At 36.0% G+C, this 15,522-nt stretch overlaps 6 protein-coding genes across 22 annotated transcripts; 3 read left to right on the top strand and 3 right to left on the bottom strand.

Moving 5' to 3' along the window:
* Positions 1 to 13: 13 nt before the first annotated feature.
* Positions 14 to 2,492, bottom strand: LOC128254131 (cofilin/actin-depolymerizing factor homolog). The gene is made up of 4 exons (XM_052982964.1): positions 2,334 to 2,492; positions 625 to 815; positions 377 to 482; positions 14 to 312 (listed from the first exon to the last, which is right to left on the bottom strand). The coding sequence occupies exons 1-4, from the start codon at positions 2,334 to 2,336 to the stop codon at positions 166 to 168; spliced, it is 447 nt and encodes a 148-aa protein (XP_052838924.1). The 5' UTR covers positions 2,337 to 2,492; the 3' UTR covers positions 14 to 165.
* A 474-nt stretch (positions 2,493 to 2,966) lies between these two features.
* Positions 2,967 to 4,845, bottom strand: LOC128253646 (gamma-soluble NSF attachment protein). Its single transcript, XM_052982231.1, is given in 8 exon segments — positions 2,967 to 3,168; positions 3,386 to 3,708; positions 3,711 to 3,742; positions 3,799 to 3,869; positions 3,935 to 4,129; positions 4,189 to 4,304; positions 4,585 to 4,652; positions 4,715 to 4,845. Coding segments are annotated over 8 exon segments (921 nt in total). The 5' UTR covers positions 4,780 to 4,845; the 3' UTR covers positions 2,967 to 3,117.
* On the top strand, positions 3,902 to 8,754 carry LOC128253642 (potassium voltage-gated channel unc-103). The gene is given in 16 exon segments (XM_052982212.1): positions 3,902 to 3,921; positions 5,340 to 5,448; positions 5,450 to 6,224; positions 6,288 to 6,531; positions 6,589 to 6,659; positions 6,718 to 6,828; positions 6,886 to 7,040; positions 7,095 to 7,215; positions 7,275 to 7,395; positions 7,463 to 7,581; positions 7,644 to 7,698; positions 7,765 to 7,900; positions 7,959 to 8,101; positions 8,169 to 8,362; positions 8,420 to 8,514; positions 8,567 to 8,754. Coding segments are annotated over 15 exon segments (2,580 nt in total). The 5' UTR covers positions 3,902 to 3,921; positions 5,340 to 5,347; the 3' UTR covers positions 8,706 to 8,754.
* A 5-nt stretch (positions 8,755 to 8,759) lies between these two features.
* Positions 8,760 to 13,555, bottom strand: LOC128253644 (uncharacterized). 16 transcript variants are annotated; one of them, XM_052982223.1, is made up of 11 exons: positions 13,429 to 13,553; positions 10,936 to 11,065; positions 10,225 to 10,576; positions 10,034 to 10,170; positions 9,877 to 9,973; positions 9,627 to 9,814; positions 9,491 to 9,573; positions 9,319 to 9,366; positions 9,175 to 9,262; positions 8,995 to 9,122; positions 8,760 to 8,941 (listed from the first exon to the last, which is right to left on the bottom strand). In XM_052982223.1, the coding sequence occupies exons 3-11, from the start codon at positions 10,534 to 10,536 to the stop codon at positions 8,760 to 8,762; spliced, it is 1,263 nt and encodes a 420-aa protein (XP_052838183.1). In that variant the 5' UTR covers positions 10,537 to 10,576; positions 10,936 to 11,065; positions 13,429 to 13,553. The 16 variants fall into 16 exon arrangements, with proteins under 16 accessions (XP_052838183.1, XP_052838180.1, XP_052838184.1 ...); XM_052982220.1 differs by having other exon boundaries at positions 10,936 to 11,058; positions 13,429 to 13,549; XM_052982224.1 differs by lacking the exon at positions 13,429 to 13,553 and adding an exon at positions 12,341 to 12,427.
* On the top strand, positions 11,256 to 13,420 carry LOC128253643 (mucin-5AC). Its single transcript, XM_052982213.1, is given in 5 exon segments — positions 11,256 to 11,412; positions 11,471 to 11,532; positions 11,590 to 11,789; positions 11,843 to 13,221; positions 13,224 to 13,420. Coding segments are annotated over 5 exon segments (1,824 nt in total). The 5' UTR covers positions 11,256 to 11,363; the 3' UTR covers positions 13,358 to 13,420.
* A 107-nt stretch (positions 13,556 to 13,662) lies between the features above and the next one.
* On the top strand, positions 13,663 to 15,318 carry LOC128253648 (eukaryotic translation initiation factor 5A). 2 transcript variants are annotated; one of them, XM_052982234.1, is made up of 4 exons: positions 13,663 to 13,806; positions 14,312 to 14,519; positions 14,763 to 14,964; positions 15,035 to 15,318. In XM_052982234.1, the coding sequence occupies exons 2-4, from the start codon at positions 14,314 to 14,316 to the stop codon at positions 15,104 to 15,106; spliced, it is 480 nt and encodes a 159-aa protein (XP_052838194.1). In that variant the 5' UTR covers positions 13,663 to 13,806; positions 14,312 to 14,313; the 3' UTR covers positions 15,107 to 15,318. The 2 variants fall into 2 exon arrangements, with proteins under 2 accessions (XP_052838194.1, XP_052838195.1); XM_052982235.1 differs by having other exon boundaries at positions 13,710 to 13,802.
* Positions 15,319 to 15,522: the final 204 nt, after the last annotated feature.

Raw genomic sequence — 15,522 nt, 5'->3', positions numbered from 1 at the left:
AATACGTCTTAAGTCAAGTTAAATATTTCATTCTTTATTTCTACTGAAAATACAAATTATGTAGAAAATTCTCATACAAATTGGCGATCTCAACAGGATACGTGTTTCCATCGCTGTTTCATGCATGCCTTGTTTGTTAAATGCAATGCACAGTTCTCGTACAGTTTATTGGCGGTCGGTGGCCCGGAGCTTCTCCTCGACGGCTTCACGGGAGGCTTCGGAAAGATCAGTGGCTTGTATGTACTTTTGCACGCCCACCAGGGACTTCTTGAGAGCATCGAAGGAGCTGGAGTACAACATCTTCTTCTTGACCTGCACAGAGTTAAATTTGTTGCATTAGTTCCAAGTTTTATTGGATTGTTTGTGATAGACATACCTTGGCAGTATCGGGACACCACGACATGAGGAACAGCTTTTGCTTCTTTGAACTCTCAGAGGTGCCTTGACATTGGTGCATGTATTCAAAATCGAACAATCCATACCTTTGAAAATTGAACATGAATTAGAAAGATTTTATCGCTCAGGAGGTCAGTTTTCTCGTCTTCTTGTTAGGCTAAAAGTAGGTTTTAAACTCAAACAACCAACTTTTTGCTTACCATGAAGCAACTTAAGCCCCGAACTTACCGACATTCTCCAGGACCGCATTTCTGGATATCTTCTAGAAACTGATCGTATTCGGCGTTGCGATCTGCCACAGTCTCCACATCAATCTGCTTCTCATCGCGAATGTAGAAAATGACATAGCGATGTTTTTTGTCCTTCTTTATTTCCTCGTATGTAGTCTTGCAGACATCAGACACAGTTACACCAGAAGCCTATAAATATAAAAACAAAATATAATATTTATTTTGAATTTATTAAAGCGCGCGAAACTGTCACCGGCAGATGTACATATATATGTACTGAAGACACAGGGTGCTCCATCTTTCATATCGCTCCCAGACGTTAAACAACTCAATACATGTACTTGTGTTTATTTAATACCTAATACTTTAAATTATTTTGTTTAAATGCAATAGGTTACTTTGTTGCTATAAGTGTTTAAAAATAAACATTTTAAAGTTAATATTCATACCGACATGAAATATGGGGCACCCTGCACTTACTGATGTATATAAGCATGTGTGTGTGAGTAACTGCCAACATAACTGCCCACTTTAAGCTGACAGTATAGCCGTCTCTTTTCCGCTTTGCAAATTTTATTTCTTTGATTGCCGGCAATAACAAAGGTAAATTATTTTATGTCTTATTTGCATTGCTTCTAGAAATCTTTTACTGGCTTATGTGCTCAGAAAGTGGCGCTCTCCTAGCACATGTATTTGGTTGCGAGTGGTGGGCGTGGCACCATTTACAGCTCGTTTTCTTTTTTTCACCCGGCGCTCAAAGAGTTCAAGGGTAAGTTCACAAGTGCCGGCAAGTTTAAGGGTGAGAACAAGCCGAGAAATGGGAGAAAGGAAAATGGGAAGTAGCAGTCTGATTGTGCATTTTTCCCCCCCACACCGATGTGTGGCCAGAAAACGGAAGAAAATGCACGATTTTCCATAATATTCGGAAAAACGCCGACAAACCAAAATCATACAAACAGACGTCTGTCTCGCACACAACACATACATACGCAGGCGGCAAGGAAACGATCACACCTTAAATATGTATGCCTGCAGATACATATATGGATATATATTTATATATATTTCTGTATGGTAATATAGTTTTACATACACACATTTTGCGTCTGCAAGAAAATAAGCATTGCCCCCGCCGATACATACATGCATATGTACATATTTATAGCCATCGAAATATAAAAAAGCGGTATACCCACACACACTCAAGTGTGTAAAAATATATACAGAGAAAAATCCAAATGTGTGAGCATTTCTCTTTCCAACTTTTTAATTTTTAATCGCTCCAGTTCTCCAGCTGCTTTTTTTTTAACATTCTTTTGCGATTAATTTTCGCAAATTACCATTTATGAGTGTGAGTCGTTGTCGAAAAGTATGGAAACACTTCAATAAATGAGTAATATCCGCTGCTACGAATGACTAATTTGGCTTATATGTATGTATACGCACACATTCATGACCATGTATATGACCGAATATGGCCAACGAACATATAGGCAAAAAAAAGTTGAAATATATGTATGATTGGTATATATATACACTTATCTAAATGTATGTATATACAGATTTCAAAGGAGATGCTTATATGATTCATCGAATCGAAGACACTTTTATTCGCACTCCTACTCGCTCCATGCGATTTCGCCAATATTTCACTCTAACAAGCTGGATTCCATACGAAAACTGACTAAGAGTCGCAAATATACGTACCATTTTTCCTGTAGTTTTTTACTTTCACAATTTTCAAATTGCTTTCCAAGTATATATTACAAATACTGTTTAACCTTCCGCCTTCTTTCACGAACAACCGGACGAATCAATTTGGTCGGTTATTTCGCATAGGTTAGGAGTTGCCAGGCCAACGCAAAATATCAACATGCGTCGTGACGCGTCATGAATGTTTGTCCTTTATTCGGAACGATGGGATGACACATTAAGGGATTTTCCTAGCAATACTATTCGAATTCAATTTATTAATTTTATAATATTAAAATAAATACAAAAGCCCATGATATTCCATAAAAAAGGCGTTTTTTTTCTAAAAATGTTTGAGTTTGTAATGCTTACTGCCATATTTAACATTAATAAAATTTATATATATATAATTTACCAGGTATATTTTTAGTGCTGTAGTACATTTTTCCAAAGCAAAGGATTTAAGGATTTAATTTAAACAAATTTGTAAGTTTCAGTTACGGAACCTTACCTTTCATTGTTGATTATCGGATGTCTAATTTATATCTATATTCCAATTTTGAAGTAAAAACATCTGATTTCCAATATTTCTTTTTAAAAAAGGTTTTTTTCTGTATCTAATTATTTTTTAAGAACTCCCAAAACAACTAAAATTTGTTGTTTCATTTATTTCTTAAGGTTATTAGTACAACGATTGCGATGAAATTTGTATTTAACAATTTATATTATATAATAGAAGCGATATTATTAACGATAAATATTTTTTGACTAACAGGCAAACCGTAAAACTTGAATAAAATTAGCATAAACCTCCTTCGTTTTCTGCTTCATTGTCCTTGTCATTGGTTTCCTGAAAGATAAAGAGGAATCTCTTGTCAGCATGTAAATAAATAAACAATAAATCAGCTATTCTTGTGTTATCGCCGGAATTCGATATTTGATAGACAGGCAACAATACCCTATCGCAAATGTAGTAATCGGAACTGGAACACTTTCTTTTGCATTGCAACATTTAAGAAAACGGAATTTACGCTAAAAAGTAAATTTTAAAAAATATAAGCACTTACAATTCCAGCATTATCGCCGGCTTTCTTCTCCACTTGAATACCCTGAGGCAATGGAATGTTTTTGGATAGAATGGCGTACTCAACGTCCATATGTCGGATAAATGGAGACGCAAGCATCCTGGCGGCTAGTTCTGGATCCTCGTCATCAAAAGCTTGCAACAATGTTTGCAATGTGGACACTTCTTCGGGCTCACAGCAATTGCCCCATTCTCTGAATGTTTTTTCGGCTTCTACGGAGTCCCCGCGAGCTAATTGCACCATTACCAAAGCCACGACTAGCCGCCCAATTTGACCATAAGATTCCGTCTGTTGATTTAGGCTATCTCTTTTTTGAGCGCGTTTGTGGCTTCTTCATACCTGATAAAATAAATTAAAATAATTAATAATTATTAATGGATGAGCTCAAACCTTACCTTCCTAGTTTAACCAATATTCTAGACACTTTCGATGCAAATTCAGCTGCCTGACGGACGGAATCCTCAATCTGAAGAAAATATTCAACATGTGTATATGATTACTAAGCATTGGAGTGAAAGGTGAGTAACCCACCATTATAACTTCTAGGGCATGTTGGTAGAACCTTAATGCCATGTCAGGATGCTTGGATTCTGTTAATTTTGCGGCTTTATCCAAGGCGGAAGCAGCTGCTTCCGGAGATCCATGCTGTTGATACAAACTTGCAGCCTTGTTGGCGTATTCCTCAACCTCGTGTAGTTTATCAGCATCCTTAGACAACAAAATAATCTAAAAGATACAATACATGTTTGTTAATTAAAGATAGCTATTATCTTTTATTTACTTACTTGCTCGTATGCTTTTGCAGCATGGAACCACGACTTGTTGTTTTTGTAACAGTCAATAGACTTTAAAAAACAATCCTTACTCTTATCGTAACTTTTGGCTATTCGATAGGCAGTAGCTGAAAATAATAACAGATATTATTAAGTTAAAATAGATACAAAATAACAATGCATTTTTAAAATGATATTTATGTTATGTATGTTTGTTTTACAATTTTTTAATACTTATATTTATGTATAATATACACCAACCACGTATACACAAAATACAACTGGCAATTTAATAAGAAACTTTAAGTGAAAAATGGGATTTATTTATTTACAATAATATAAGTTATGGTTTTTTATTATACACAGATATTTAGTGAATATTAGTCACACCAACTTTTAAGTACTCACCAGCTTTGGAATACTCATCAGCAGCACTATCGTAATCAGGTACCCATTTCAACATTGACAATTTCAAGCTGTAAAGATATTTTGGCTGTATTTGTAGCTATTCTTATTGCGATAATATAATGAATGGTACCTCTTCTCGGCCTGCTTCACCAAGTTCTCCGCTTCGGCAATCTTTTTAGCAGCAACTCCAGACATTTTCGCTAACTTTTGTTTTGTAGGAAAAATCAATTGTTTACATTCAAAAATAGTGTGACCGACAGCGACAAGTGAAATAACAACAATGTTTCTGAAAACACGGTGGGCTTAGAACTTAACAGGTGACGAACTACGCATGTCTGAAAAACATAGCTTAAAAACGCTGAAAATAAAAAAAAAATGTATTATCAAAATGGTGTTAAAGTAAAATAGTAAATAATTGTTACTATTAATTTATATAGCAGACTGTTGAATAGAAAAAAATTTAAATGTGGCTCAAAAATGTATAAAAACTTTTACATTGCTCCATTTCTTTATGTGTATGTCATACCTGTTCCGTTTTGATTTGCAAACTTAATAAAAAAGTGCATTAGGTAAGAATTCGATATTTTTGTTTATTTTAATCGTGAATAAGTGAACGTTAAAGACCTAAGGTTTTGAAACAGATTCTTATTTAGTTTTAATTTAAACAAAAATTCCAAATCTGCATATGTATTTTTTTGCTTACTGCGAATGTCTAATATCAATTTGCCACCATTTTTCGTTCATTTATTTTGCAGATTTTAAAATGTCCCACAAATCTTGCGTGGAACTGAGCGAAATCCGAAAATTGGATAAAATAGTGCAGCAATGCGAGCTGTACATGTCCAACAATAATATTAACGATACCTGCTAAAAAGCCGCCTGTAAAGGAATTTAAACGCAATTGCCTTGCAAAATCCAATAAATTTGTGGAGAGGGAACTCTTTTCGCTTATGTGCAACCTAAATAAGATTGAAAAGAAGCAGGTTTTTGTTTCAGATATCCTGATAAACGCCAGTATGTTCGACGACAAGAAGGAGAGTCTGTCGAGATTTCCGAAAAATGTTCCAGACCATAGCACTCTGGTCTATCACAAATTCCTGCGGACTAGACCTACTAGTGATGACGAAACACTTGAGCTAAAAACCAGGTCAAGAGCTAAGGAGAAACATGGCTCGAAGTTCACAGGAGATTGCTTCTTTTCGCCTGTACTATTCAAAATCAACAATAAAAGGGAATGCTTAAAGAAAATAAAAGTCATCAAGGGAGAGAATCAATTCGAACAGAATAATATCTCAAACGAACTTAAAACTAGCCAACCCAAAAAGCACTCTAGCATCAAAATGTCCAAAAAATGCATCAAATGTGATAAAAAGAAGTTATACATTAAAAACTATCAGACAATGGCTAGACGGCCAGAGTGTGATTTGCTTTGCTCGTATGACCCAGCGCGTAAAAATAACAACGATGTTTTCCAAACCCATAAGGGTAATTCCTACGAATGCATGTTTAAGAACCCAAAATACAATCAAACTGATAAAACTAGCGACAATTTGTTGGGTAGTTCATACGACGATATGTTGGACAAAGAAGCTCTTCTCGGATCGAAGAGTGAACCGAAGATGCAAGATCCCAACGATATGGTATGACTTAATCTTATCAACATCTAAGTTCATTGAATTAATTATATAATTTTTTATTAACAGATTATTTCTCTGGGGGGAAACATAATGCTTGATCAAAAGTTACAGAACAACTACTATCACAAATGGACTCTATTACACTATTCGCCGTTCAAAGCTGTTTGGGACTGGGTGATATTAATCCTAGTGATGTATACGGCGATTTTTACTCCATATGTGGCGGCGTTTTTGCTTGGCGAACAGGATTACCAAAGAAGAAACAATAAGTACATAAACTCTGACCCAATTGTTATCATCGATTTGATTGGTAAGTATAGTAAAATTAAAAATTCTTCCAACTTACCTATATAACTGACATTTTTAGTGGATGTAACCTTCATTGTGGATATTATAATAAACTTTCGAACTACTTTTGTCAACGCACAGGATGAAGTGGTATGGTTAATAGCAAACAATTTGGAAAACAAATTTAATAACCCTTACTATATAATAGGTATCTCATCCAGGACGAATAGCAGTTCACTATTTAAGCGGTTGGTTTTTAATTGATCTTGTGGCAGCAGTGCCATTCGATTTGCTTTTAGTTGGCAGTGATACCGATGAGGTTAGCATATACATTTTTTTCAGTAAATTATTATAGTTAATAATGCGTTTTTTCCAGACGACTACTTTAATAGGACTTTTGAAAACAGCTCGGCTCTTAAGGTTGGTTCGTGTGGCCAGAAAAATAGATCGTTATTCGGAGTATGGAGCTGCAGTTCTTATTTTATTGATGGCTACCTTTATTTTGATTGCCCATTGGTTGGCTTGCATATGGTAAATAATATGCTTATATTAATCAGTTTTTAAAACTGTTAAACTATATTTCAGGTATGCGATTGGAAATGCCGAAAAGTCTATAGCGGCGAAAAACATCGGTTGGCTCAATTCGTTGGCCTATGATATTCAAGAGCCCTATTTCGACAACCGAACTGGTGGGCCCTCTATAAAGGTATTCCTCTTTATTTTACCACACAAAACACGGATGATTCTGCAATCTCTCTTTTGTAGTCACGCTATATCACAGCTTTATATTTTACATTTACGTCGCTCACATCCGTCGGCTTTGGAAATGTGGCACCGAATACCGATGCTGAAAAAGCGTTTACTATTTGCGTAATGCTCGTTGGATGTAGGCGAAATATGCACTTACTTAAAATAAATGTTTACCTTGAGATATTTTTAACTTCTCTTTTAAGCTCTTATGTATGCAAGCATTTTTGGAAATGTTTCTGCGATCATACAAAGACTTTACTCGGGAACTGCAAGATATCATACTCAAATGTTACGCGTTCGGGAGTTCATTCGATTCCACCAGGTATCAAGAATACTACCAAACGCTGTAAACATTATGCACTTTAGCTTCTAACCTTTCTACAGATACCAAATCCACTCAGGCAAAGACTGGAGGAATATTTTCAACATGCTTGGACCTGTAATATTATTAATTATACTCTTAATCTTCCTCTTTTTATTTATGCTTAATGTATTCAATTTTAAGATACGAACGGAATCGATATGAATTCCTTGCTTAAAGGTTTTCCCGAGTGCCTTCAAGCAGACATTTGCCTGCATTTGAACAGAAAGTTATTGACAACTTGCGCAGCTTTTTCGGAGGCCAGTCCGGGGTGCCTAAGGTAAATTTGAAAACACTTAGTTAAGTGCATCTTGGTAAGAGTAATTTATTGTTTGCAGAGCTTTCTCCCTTAAATTTAAAACTACCCATGCGCCACCTGGTGATATCTTGGTCCATAAAGGAGATGTCCTCACCTCTTTGTTTTTTATAGCTAGGGGATCCATAGAAATTCAAAAAGCAGGCAATATGATTATCGTCCTGGGTGAGTTAATTTTATCTATCTATTTATTTATATCAACTATCCAAACAAAATGTGGTTCTCATTTTAGGCAAGAACGATATATTCGGCGAAAATCCCTGCATATATCCAACGCTTGGCAAATCAAACGGAGTGGTTAGAGCTTTGACCTATTGCGATATACATAAGCTGCATAGAGATGACTTGCTGGACGTTCTGGACGCTTATCCAGAGTTTCTCGAGAGCTTCGTCAACAACTTGGTTATCACCTACAATATGAGAGATGTGAGTGAATTTATGGACTTATACATCTATTGGTCTGAGAATACTTTCATTTTGCAGGATGACCATTCTGGTGTCGATATTAGGCAACGCTACTTAAGAGCAAATACCTCCAATAAAATGAGAAGCTCTCCTGATATACCCTCAATAAGAATGTAAGCCACTTTAAATGTTTGGAAAGATCTCTGTCTGACAGCTTCTTTTTAGTGTTGGGCTGCGTTATAAAAAGCAAAATGTTAACACTTCTGTGCATAAAGTTAAGAATGATAACTCCCGTGACCTTAATATTTTTATAGAAAACGAAATCGCAAACTATCATTTAGATTTGTTTGAAAATAATAACTAACCACAATTAGCACAATTTTAATAAAAACAATACAATTGCTTTTGCAGAATATATTTATTTCATTTGTGGGATTAAAATAACATGTAGCAGCCGCTGCAGAGTTGAAAAAGTGAATAACATTAAACATCCTAACCTAAAAGCAATAGTTTTACATTTTTTAAAAAAATATGACATAATTTCCAAAAGGTTGAGTAAAGATGCGCCAAAAAAGAGTCCTATTACACTTCCAATGCCAACTGAAAAGCTTAAGCTTTGGTTAAAAATAAATGATAGTCTATAAAAATCCTACCTATTAAATCTAGTTTGGTCTGGGTAACAGTTCTGTAGTATCTGGCGGTCGGTGGCGATGCTATTTCGATTTCGACCACATGTCCCTCAGTTTTGTCCGATTCGGACCCATACCTTTTCTCTCTGGACCTATAAGCTTATAGATGTTACAAATTTAAAGGAACAAATTCCATTTGTTTACCCGACAGCGCTAATTTGTTGTTCCACGCAGGATGGTAAACAAGCCATATTAGATCCAACATAGTCCTTGACTTTTTCGGCCAGTTTGCCTGAAATTATACAATTGAAGTTATAGTTACTTCTACAACTCAAAAGGAAAAGTCACCTGATTCTAAACAGGATATTTCCTTGACTCCACAATAGTTTTTCGAACCTTGAAAAGTAATACGGTATAATAATATTTGAAATTAATTGACAAGTGTCGAAACAATTTGACCTTTTGTACATATTACAAACTAGAACCTTGACATGACCTTGAGAAATCGGCCCTTACTTACTTGAGTCTTTATGACTGAATAAAGTGCAGTTACAGATTTTCATCTCAATTTCACTTCGGATAATAGACATACAAATTGAAAAACTGGAGAAGCATGTTAAAAAAATTGATTAAATTCACTTAAAATTTGGGCTCACCTATAAGGAAGTCCCTTGATAGAACTTTCAGTTGGAAATTTACACAGGCGTTGGGAAACTGGTTCATAAATTACATTTTCGTCATTATGAATCTCCTCGACATTAAAACTATGTATCATGGGATCGTCGGTAATCGCATAGGTTACAGCATTAAAATAGGGTAGATCTTCGGGGCTGTTAACGTATAACTAAAAAGCAAAATTCAAAACAAATTGAATTGACGGAACTGCGATATTTTAAAGGCTCTCACATCATAGCGATAAACAAGGCCACTTTTCAAAACCAATCGGAGATTCCGGTATTCGTCCAATGAAGAATATAACAAAGGCATTTTTTCGATACTTTCACTAGGGGAATTTTAAGAGATATTCAAATTGTATATAAAGTTTCTAAAAATGTATTCTTACTAGTCCATTAAATTATTGGCAAGAAAGCAATAACCCATTTCAAGTTCGTGAAACTTGAATATTAGTTCGCAGTCCGGCATCAATTTTTCAGCAAAATAAATTTCGTCAAAAAGGTCCTTACACGTCATCGGAAATAACTATAACTATAATTTGTTAAAAACAATTAACAAAAAAAATTATTTCTACAGCACCTCTCTTCTCATGTCTAAAATATCAACTCCACATGTGGAATTTAATCCCTTGCAATAATCCGGTTTTATGTATAAGTTGTTTGGGTTTATAAAGAGGTAATCGTATAGAGTTCTTACATATGTGTAAGCCGGTTTTTCTCCAGGAAATCGTTTCTTAACAGCGGCTGTAAAGTCATTAATTATCCGACTTTTTGAAAGACATATTCCAATCGATGGAAAAGTGTTTGTCCAACGAATATAAGCAGTTGACACTCCAATACTCGTGGAATCCGTTTCATATCTATTCTTCAGAAGAATGAATATTGTTATCATGCTCCATCCCGAAACAAGGACCACACATATCCAATATAGCCTGCAATGATAAGTATCCTGAAGTTATCTTTTTGGTATACAAATAGTGCTCTGAAAGTTACCTTTTATTTCTAAAAAAAAATAATAAAAAGCCAATAAAAGCCTGAACTGCCTTGCCCGACATTTTGTTTTACATTGACCAAATCAAATTTAAGTTAACAGTTCTGCACCGGCGAGTAATTAATTTATAATATAAATAATTGAATATGTATGTCGCAACCAAACATGCAATTTTCGGGTCCCATACTCATCACTATTTTGTATACCAAACGATGCACGCAATGTTTTAATGTATCACTGAGTATCGGCATGGTCTATATCAAAACGAATGCGTAGATTTGTTTAGGAAAGTGAACTTACCTCTTGAAAGTGTGTTCAATTATATGGCTGCAAATATGCAACAATTATAGCAGAGAAGATGAGCTTGTCCAAGCGTTGATTTTTATGCTCCATAGAACACACGCTATGGTTTCGATGCAGCATCTGAAAACTATCTCAGTTATGATCATTACAAAGCTACTTATGGATATAAATAAGTAAATATTAATATGTATTTAGGTAACTAATTACAAGAATTTGTTTAAAAATTATTTAATTATTAAAGAGACGGATAAAAAATATAAATATTTATTACTCTTTTGAGTGTGAATGATTTACCAAGTTTACAACCTCCGCTACAGTCTTCAAAAACCACGATTTACCTTCTCTCAACCAAGTGGCAAATAATTTTGATGAAAAACTAATGCTGGTAGTCGTTAGTTGTCTGCAGTAAAACGTATTGCTACAATATGTTGGGGAAAGTGAAAAACAGCATTGTTGTCATTTATATGACAATAGGTACGAAAAATAAAGTCTGATATGACCCTATAATTTTAACAAATTAATATTATTTCAGGACTGTTTTATGTACTGCTTAATATTAAGGCATCTTCCACATATATGAGACCAAAACGACAGGTAAATATGAGTAGCATTAAAAAAAAAAGCGAAAGTGCAATGGATATCCATTTTTAGATGTGGTCCGTGGATCATCCAGCGATTGTTTTATATAGACAACACCCGAGTGCTATGCGAAAATTTTATTGGTATAACACCAGGGCTCCGATTTTGGTAGGAAAAATGCGACTGAAAAACTATATGCGCAACATGCATATGCTGCCACGATACGTACACTCACCTGCCCAATATCACGAAGCATATGCCAATTCAAAAAGGTATATTTTCTTTAAGAGTGGTCACTTTGTCTTCTATCAATCTGGTTTTTCAGAAGCGTCTTCAGGGACTTGAATAATGTTCATGGATTCAAAACAACATCAACAACGCCGGCTACCACTGTGGGTTACGTGGCAGCTCCGGTTAATACAATTGAATATAGTACGGGTCCTGTAAACCCGCCTGTGGATTTCAACCTAGCGCCAGTTAACTCATTCGTACCGCTAACCGCTGGGACGCTTTCAAACGCAGAACGAGTGATGAGCGTTTCGAATCAGTGGAACCGGTCCGACTATTCCCATGATGTCTGGCAAAAGTGCACGGAAAACTGCTTTAAAAACTCCCTCCAAGATTATGCAAAAGACCAATATAGCTCGCACAGTATGCCCAAAGAATTGCCAGTTACTACAACAACTACCCTGCCTTACTTCAATTATGTTGCTCATACCTACTTCACTCTGGACGATGTTATACTACCCCATTCGGCATCCAAGATTGCTAAATCCCCAACACTACACCAACATGAATTTCGACCCAGTCAGCAAGTATTCACCACAGTAATTCCGCAAGATGTATTTACAGAACGATTTGAACGCACAACGCAACCATTTACAACTACCACAACAACAACAACCACGGAACCTGCGTTACCAGCAAAAACCACATTTTTGGATTTTGAATATAACACTACGCCACATTGGAGAAGTTCAACAACATCAATTACCACAACGTCGTCAACTGAATCAACGCTTTTGGAAAACACTCTGAGTTGGACAACACCACAACCCATAATAAATAACTATTCAAAAACAAATGTTACAACACAGTCATTCAAACATAGGTTAAAATCTTTGAAAGCTACTAAAAACTTTTCTTCAAATATTGAAACTAAACTGAAATTGTTAAAGCTGCATCTTAAAAATCTCGTTACCACAAAAGAAACTCCGAGGAACATTCAAAATTTAACAACATCAGCTGTTACCGATAGTAACACCACATTGCCCGATTCAACAACAACTCCCACACCCGTAACAAGAAGGACAAATGTTAATCGAAAATTTAGAAAGCTGCGAGTCCCGGCATCAACTAAAAAGGTTCCGATTCAAATGTCACGAAATTCTACAAATCCCGTTAATGCTAAGAAGGAATATAAAAAGTCAAAAAGAATTTATCAAAGACGCAAACACTTAAATTCTACCGTTTCCTCAGAACCAACCAAAAACACAACCACTATCGACAATGAATCGATCAACAAGTTTAAACGCCGCGCAACAGCAAGCACGCGAAAATCGATAAATGCCGATGAAAAGGTAATCGTTGGGAACACTACTAAAGCCACCAGTCGCGGGGTAGCGAAGTCTCGCGCCGACGGAATACCGGAAGAAAAATCAGCCTTAGTCACAGAATCCGCTATTATGACTATTTCCAGCGGCAATATAAGACAAGGCAGCCAATAATAAAAGTAAAGCCAAAGCAGCACAGCACAAGAAAAATAAAACATTTAGAGAACGAAAATTTCATACCGTCCCTGCCTATTGAAGTATATTTTAAAAAAGTAAATCAGCAATAAATACAAATAGTCTGAAAGTCATGCATGTAACATGTGTAAATTAACAAAGAAATATTAAATATTATACTTACAGAGACATTATTAAGCACCATTAAAATTTGTGTTTTATTTAATAAGCTGGCGAATTCGGTCCGAGTTGGCAGACAGCATTTGATTTTCCTTTATTTAGAATTAGAATTTCCATATTAATATAATATCATAAATATTAAATACTTTTGCACTTTTTTGTTGCAGGCCACAAAAGGTTCACGCATAATTTGAATTTACGTGTGCCGATTCCATTGTTCCAAAAACAAGTGACTGCCGAAAGCGCTGAAAATTCCGAGTGCTAAGATGCATTCCTGCTTTTTTCTTATTGTTGACCGGAAACAAAACGTGGGTTTGATTCGATAGCAGGGTTCTTTCATTTTACATCTTCGGTTGGAACAGTCACTGGACTTTGCAAGTAGGTTAGTAATTTTGCATTTTTGCGAATTTAAAAATTGCAAATTCGCCCGACAAACGCTGGAATTGTGTGGATGTATTTGGAGCTCGTTAAAACAGTTGCAAATTAAGTTCGAGCTAGAATTAGCCTCCGGCTGCCACCGCACATTCACTTATGTGCCGAAGAAAGTATTTACATACATACATACAAATCTGCAGTACACAACTTTCGAGTGCCCACGTCTAGATGACTTTGCCAATTTAAAAGTTTGAACATTTTAAAGTGCTTGGGTGTGCATTTGGCATACGACATTTGAATACATACGTATGGGTGCCGTGCCTGCCGATGTACATGCATACATATTTTCGGCTTGCACACATTCATAGTTACATATGTGCGAATCTGTCTGTATGTACATATATAATGTGATTTTAACACTGGATAGCGTCTTTGTGTTTTCTGCTGAACAACAATTATATCGTATTTAATTACCAAATAATTAATTTGTTTAATTTCTTGTGTTGTGGCAGACATGGCAGAATTGGACGATCATTTCGAGACGACGGATTCCGGCGCATCGACGACCTATCCCATGCAATGTTCGGCATTGCGCAAAAACGGATTCGTCATGCTGAAGTCTCGGCCATGCAAGATTGTCGAGATGTCTACTTCAAAGACTGGAAAGCACGGACACGCCAAGGTTCACATGGTCGGCATTGATATTTTCTCCAACAAGAAGTGAGTATTCTGTGACAGTTTAACACAAAGGAAGCATCGCGGTGCTCTTGATTATCAAAAAAAAAAAAGGAAACGTATTCGCAAGTAATCTTATCTTGGACTGAGACGTATCAATTTATGGAGGAAAAATGGAATCTACCTGTGCGACGCTGTTCACTTTAAGGCTTTTTAATTATGCAAGATGCGAAATTATCTTATATATTTCCCCCTGTAAAACGCTTCTGTGGTTTATCATCTTTGCAGATATGAAGATATTTGTCCATCTACTCATAACATGGATGTGCCCAACGTGAAGAGGGAAGACTTTCAGTTGATTTCTATAAGTGATGATGGCTTCCTAACATTGATGAGCGAAGGCGGAGATTTGCGCGAAGACTTGAAGGTTCCAGATGGCGATTTGGGCGAGCAACTGCGTTCAGATTTTGATGGGGGCAAGGACTTACTGGTGAGTTTCTTTTGTCATTTTATAGTTGCACCCGACATCTGTATTTATGATTTGCCTTCTTTGTTTACAGTGCACCGTGCTCAAGGCGTGCGGAGAAGAGTGTGTTATCGCAATTAAGACCAATACTGCTCTGGACAAATAAGCAAAATGTGTCGCTGCAAATTTCTGTTGCATTTACATCTGAAACAAATTTATTCAAAGATGCTGTTATAGGCTAGTTGGCTCTACATCTTAAATCTGGTTCTAACGATTGTAATAAATATAACAGAAACTCGAAGCATCCATGTTTGAATAACTAAGTAACAAGATACACGTTTGCCAATAAAATTTTTTACCTAAACGTCATCCGTAAAATTTTGATCTGCTTTTCATTTGGTAACTGCCGTTTGAAAGAGATGAAAATCTCAGCCGTGGGACGCCTTTTTTTAGTTCGCACTGTTCAATGGAAAATGTAAACAAAATGCTTGATTGACAGTTGGTTGAATGGCGTCACTCGGGCACGCCGTCAATAAGCAGGGCGGGAACCAGATGGGACGATTGTACCGGCTTGGAAAGGGT

This window comes from Drosophila gunungcola (genome assembly GCF_025200985.1).
Source record: "Drosophila gunungcola strain Sukarami chromosome 2R unlocalized genomic scaffold, Dgunungcola_SK_2 000004F, whole genome shotgun sequence".
Lineage (NCBI taxonomy): Eukaryota > Metazoa > Arthropoda > Insecta > Diptera > Drosophilidae > Drosophila > Drosophila gunungcola.
The sequence above is the reverse complement of the archived record's forward strand: the minus strand, read 5'-3'. Positions and strand labels throughout refer to the sequence as shown.

Coding starts and splice junctions, on each gene's coding strand:
- LOC128253644 (XM_052982214.1), bottom strand. CDS start 10,699: ATGTCGGGCAAGGCAGTTCAGGCTTTTATTGGCTTTTTATTATTTTTT. Junction 9,815..9,876: donor GCCTTGTTTATCGCTATGAT/GTGAGAGCCTTT, acceptor TTTGCTTTTTAG/TTATACGTTAACAGCCCCGA. Junction 9,123..9,174: donor CAACAAATTAGCGCTGTCGG/GTAAACAAATGG, acceptor ATAAGCTTATAG/GTCCAGAGAGAAAAGGTATG.
- LOC128253648 (XM_052982234.1), top strand. CDS start 14,314: ATGGCAGAATTGGACGATCATTTCGAGACGACGGATTCCGGCGCATCG. Junction 14,520..14,762: donor GATATTTTCTCCAACAAGAA/GTGAGTATTCTG, acceptor TCATCTTTGCAG/ATATGAAGATATTTGTCCAT. Junction 14,965..15,034: donor ATGGGGGCAAGGACTTACTG/GTGAGTTTCTTT, acceptor CTTTGTTTACAG/TGCACCGTGCTCAAGGCGTG.
- LOC128254131 (XM_052982964.1), bottom strand. Junction 483..624: donor TGCGGTCCTGGAGAATGTCG/GTAAGTTCGGGG, acceptor CAATTTTCAAAG/GTATGGATTGTTCGATTTTG. Junction 313..376: donor GGTGTCCCGATACTGCCAAG/GTATGTCTATCA, acceptor AACTCTGTGCAG/GTCAAGAAGAAGATGTTGTA.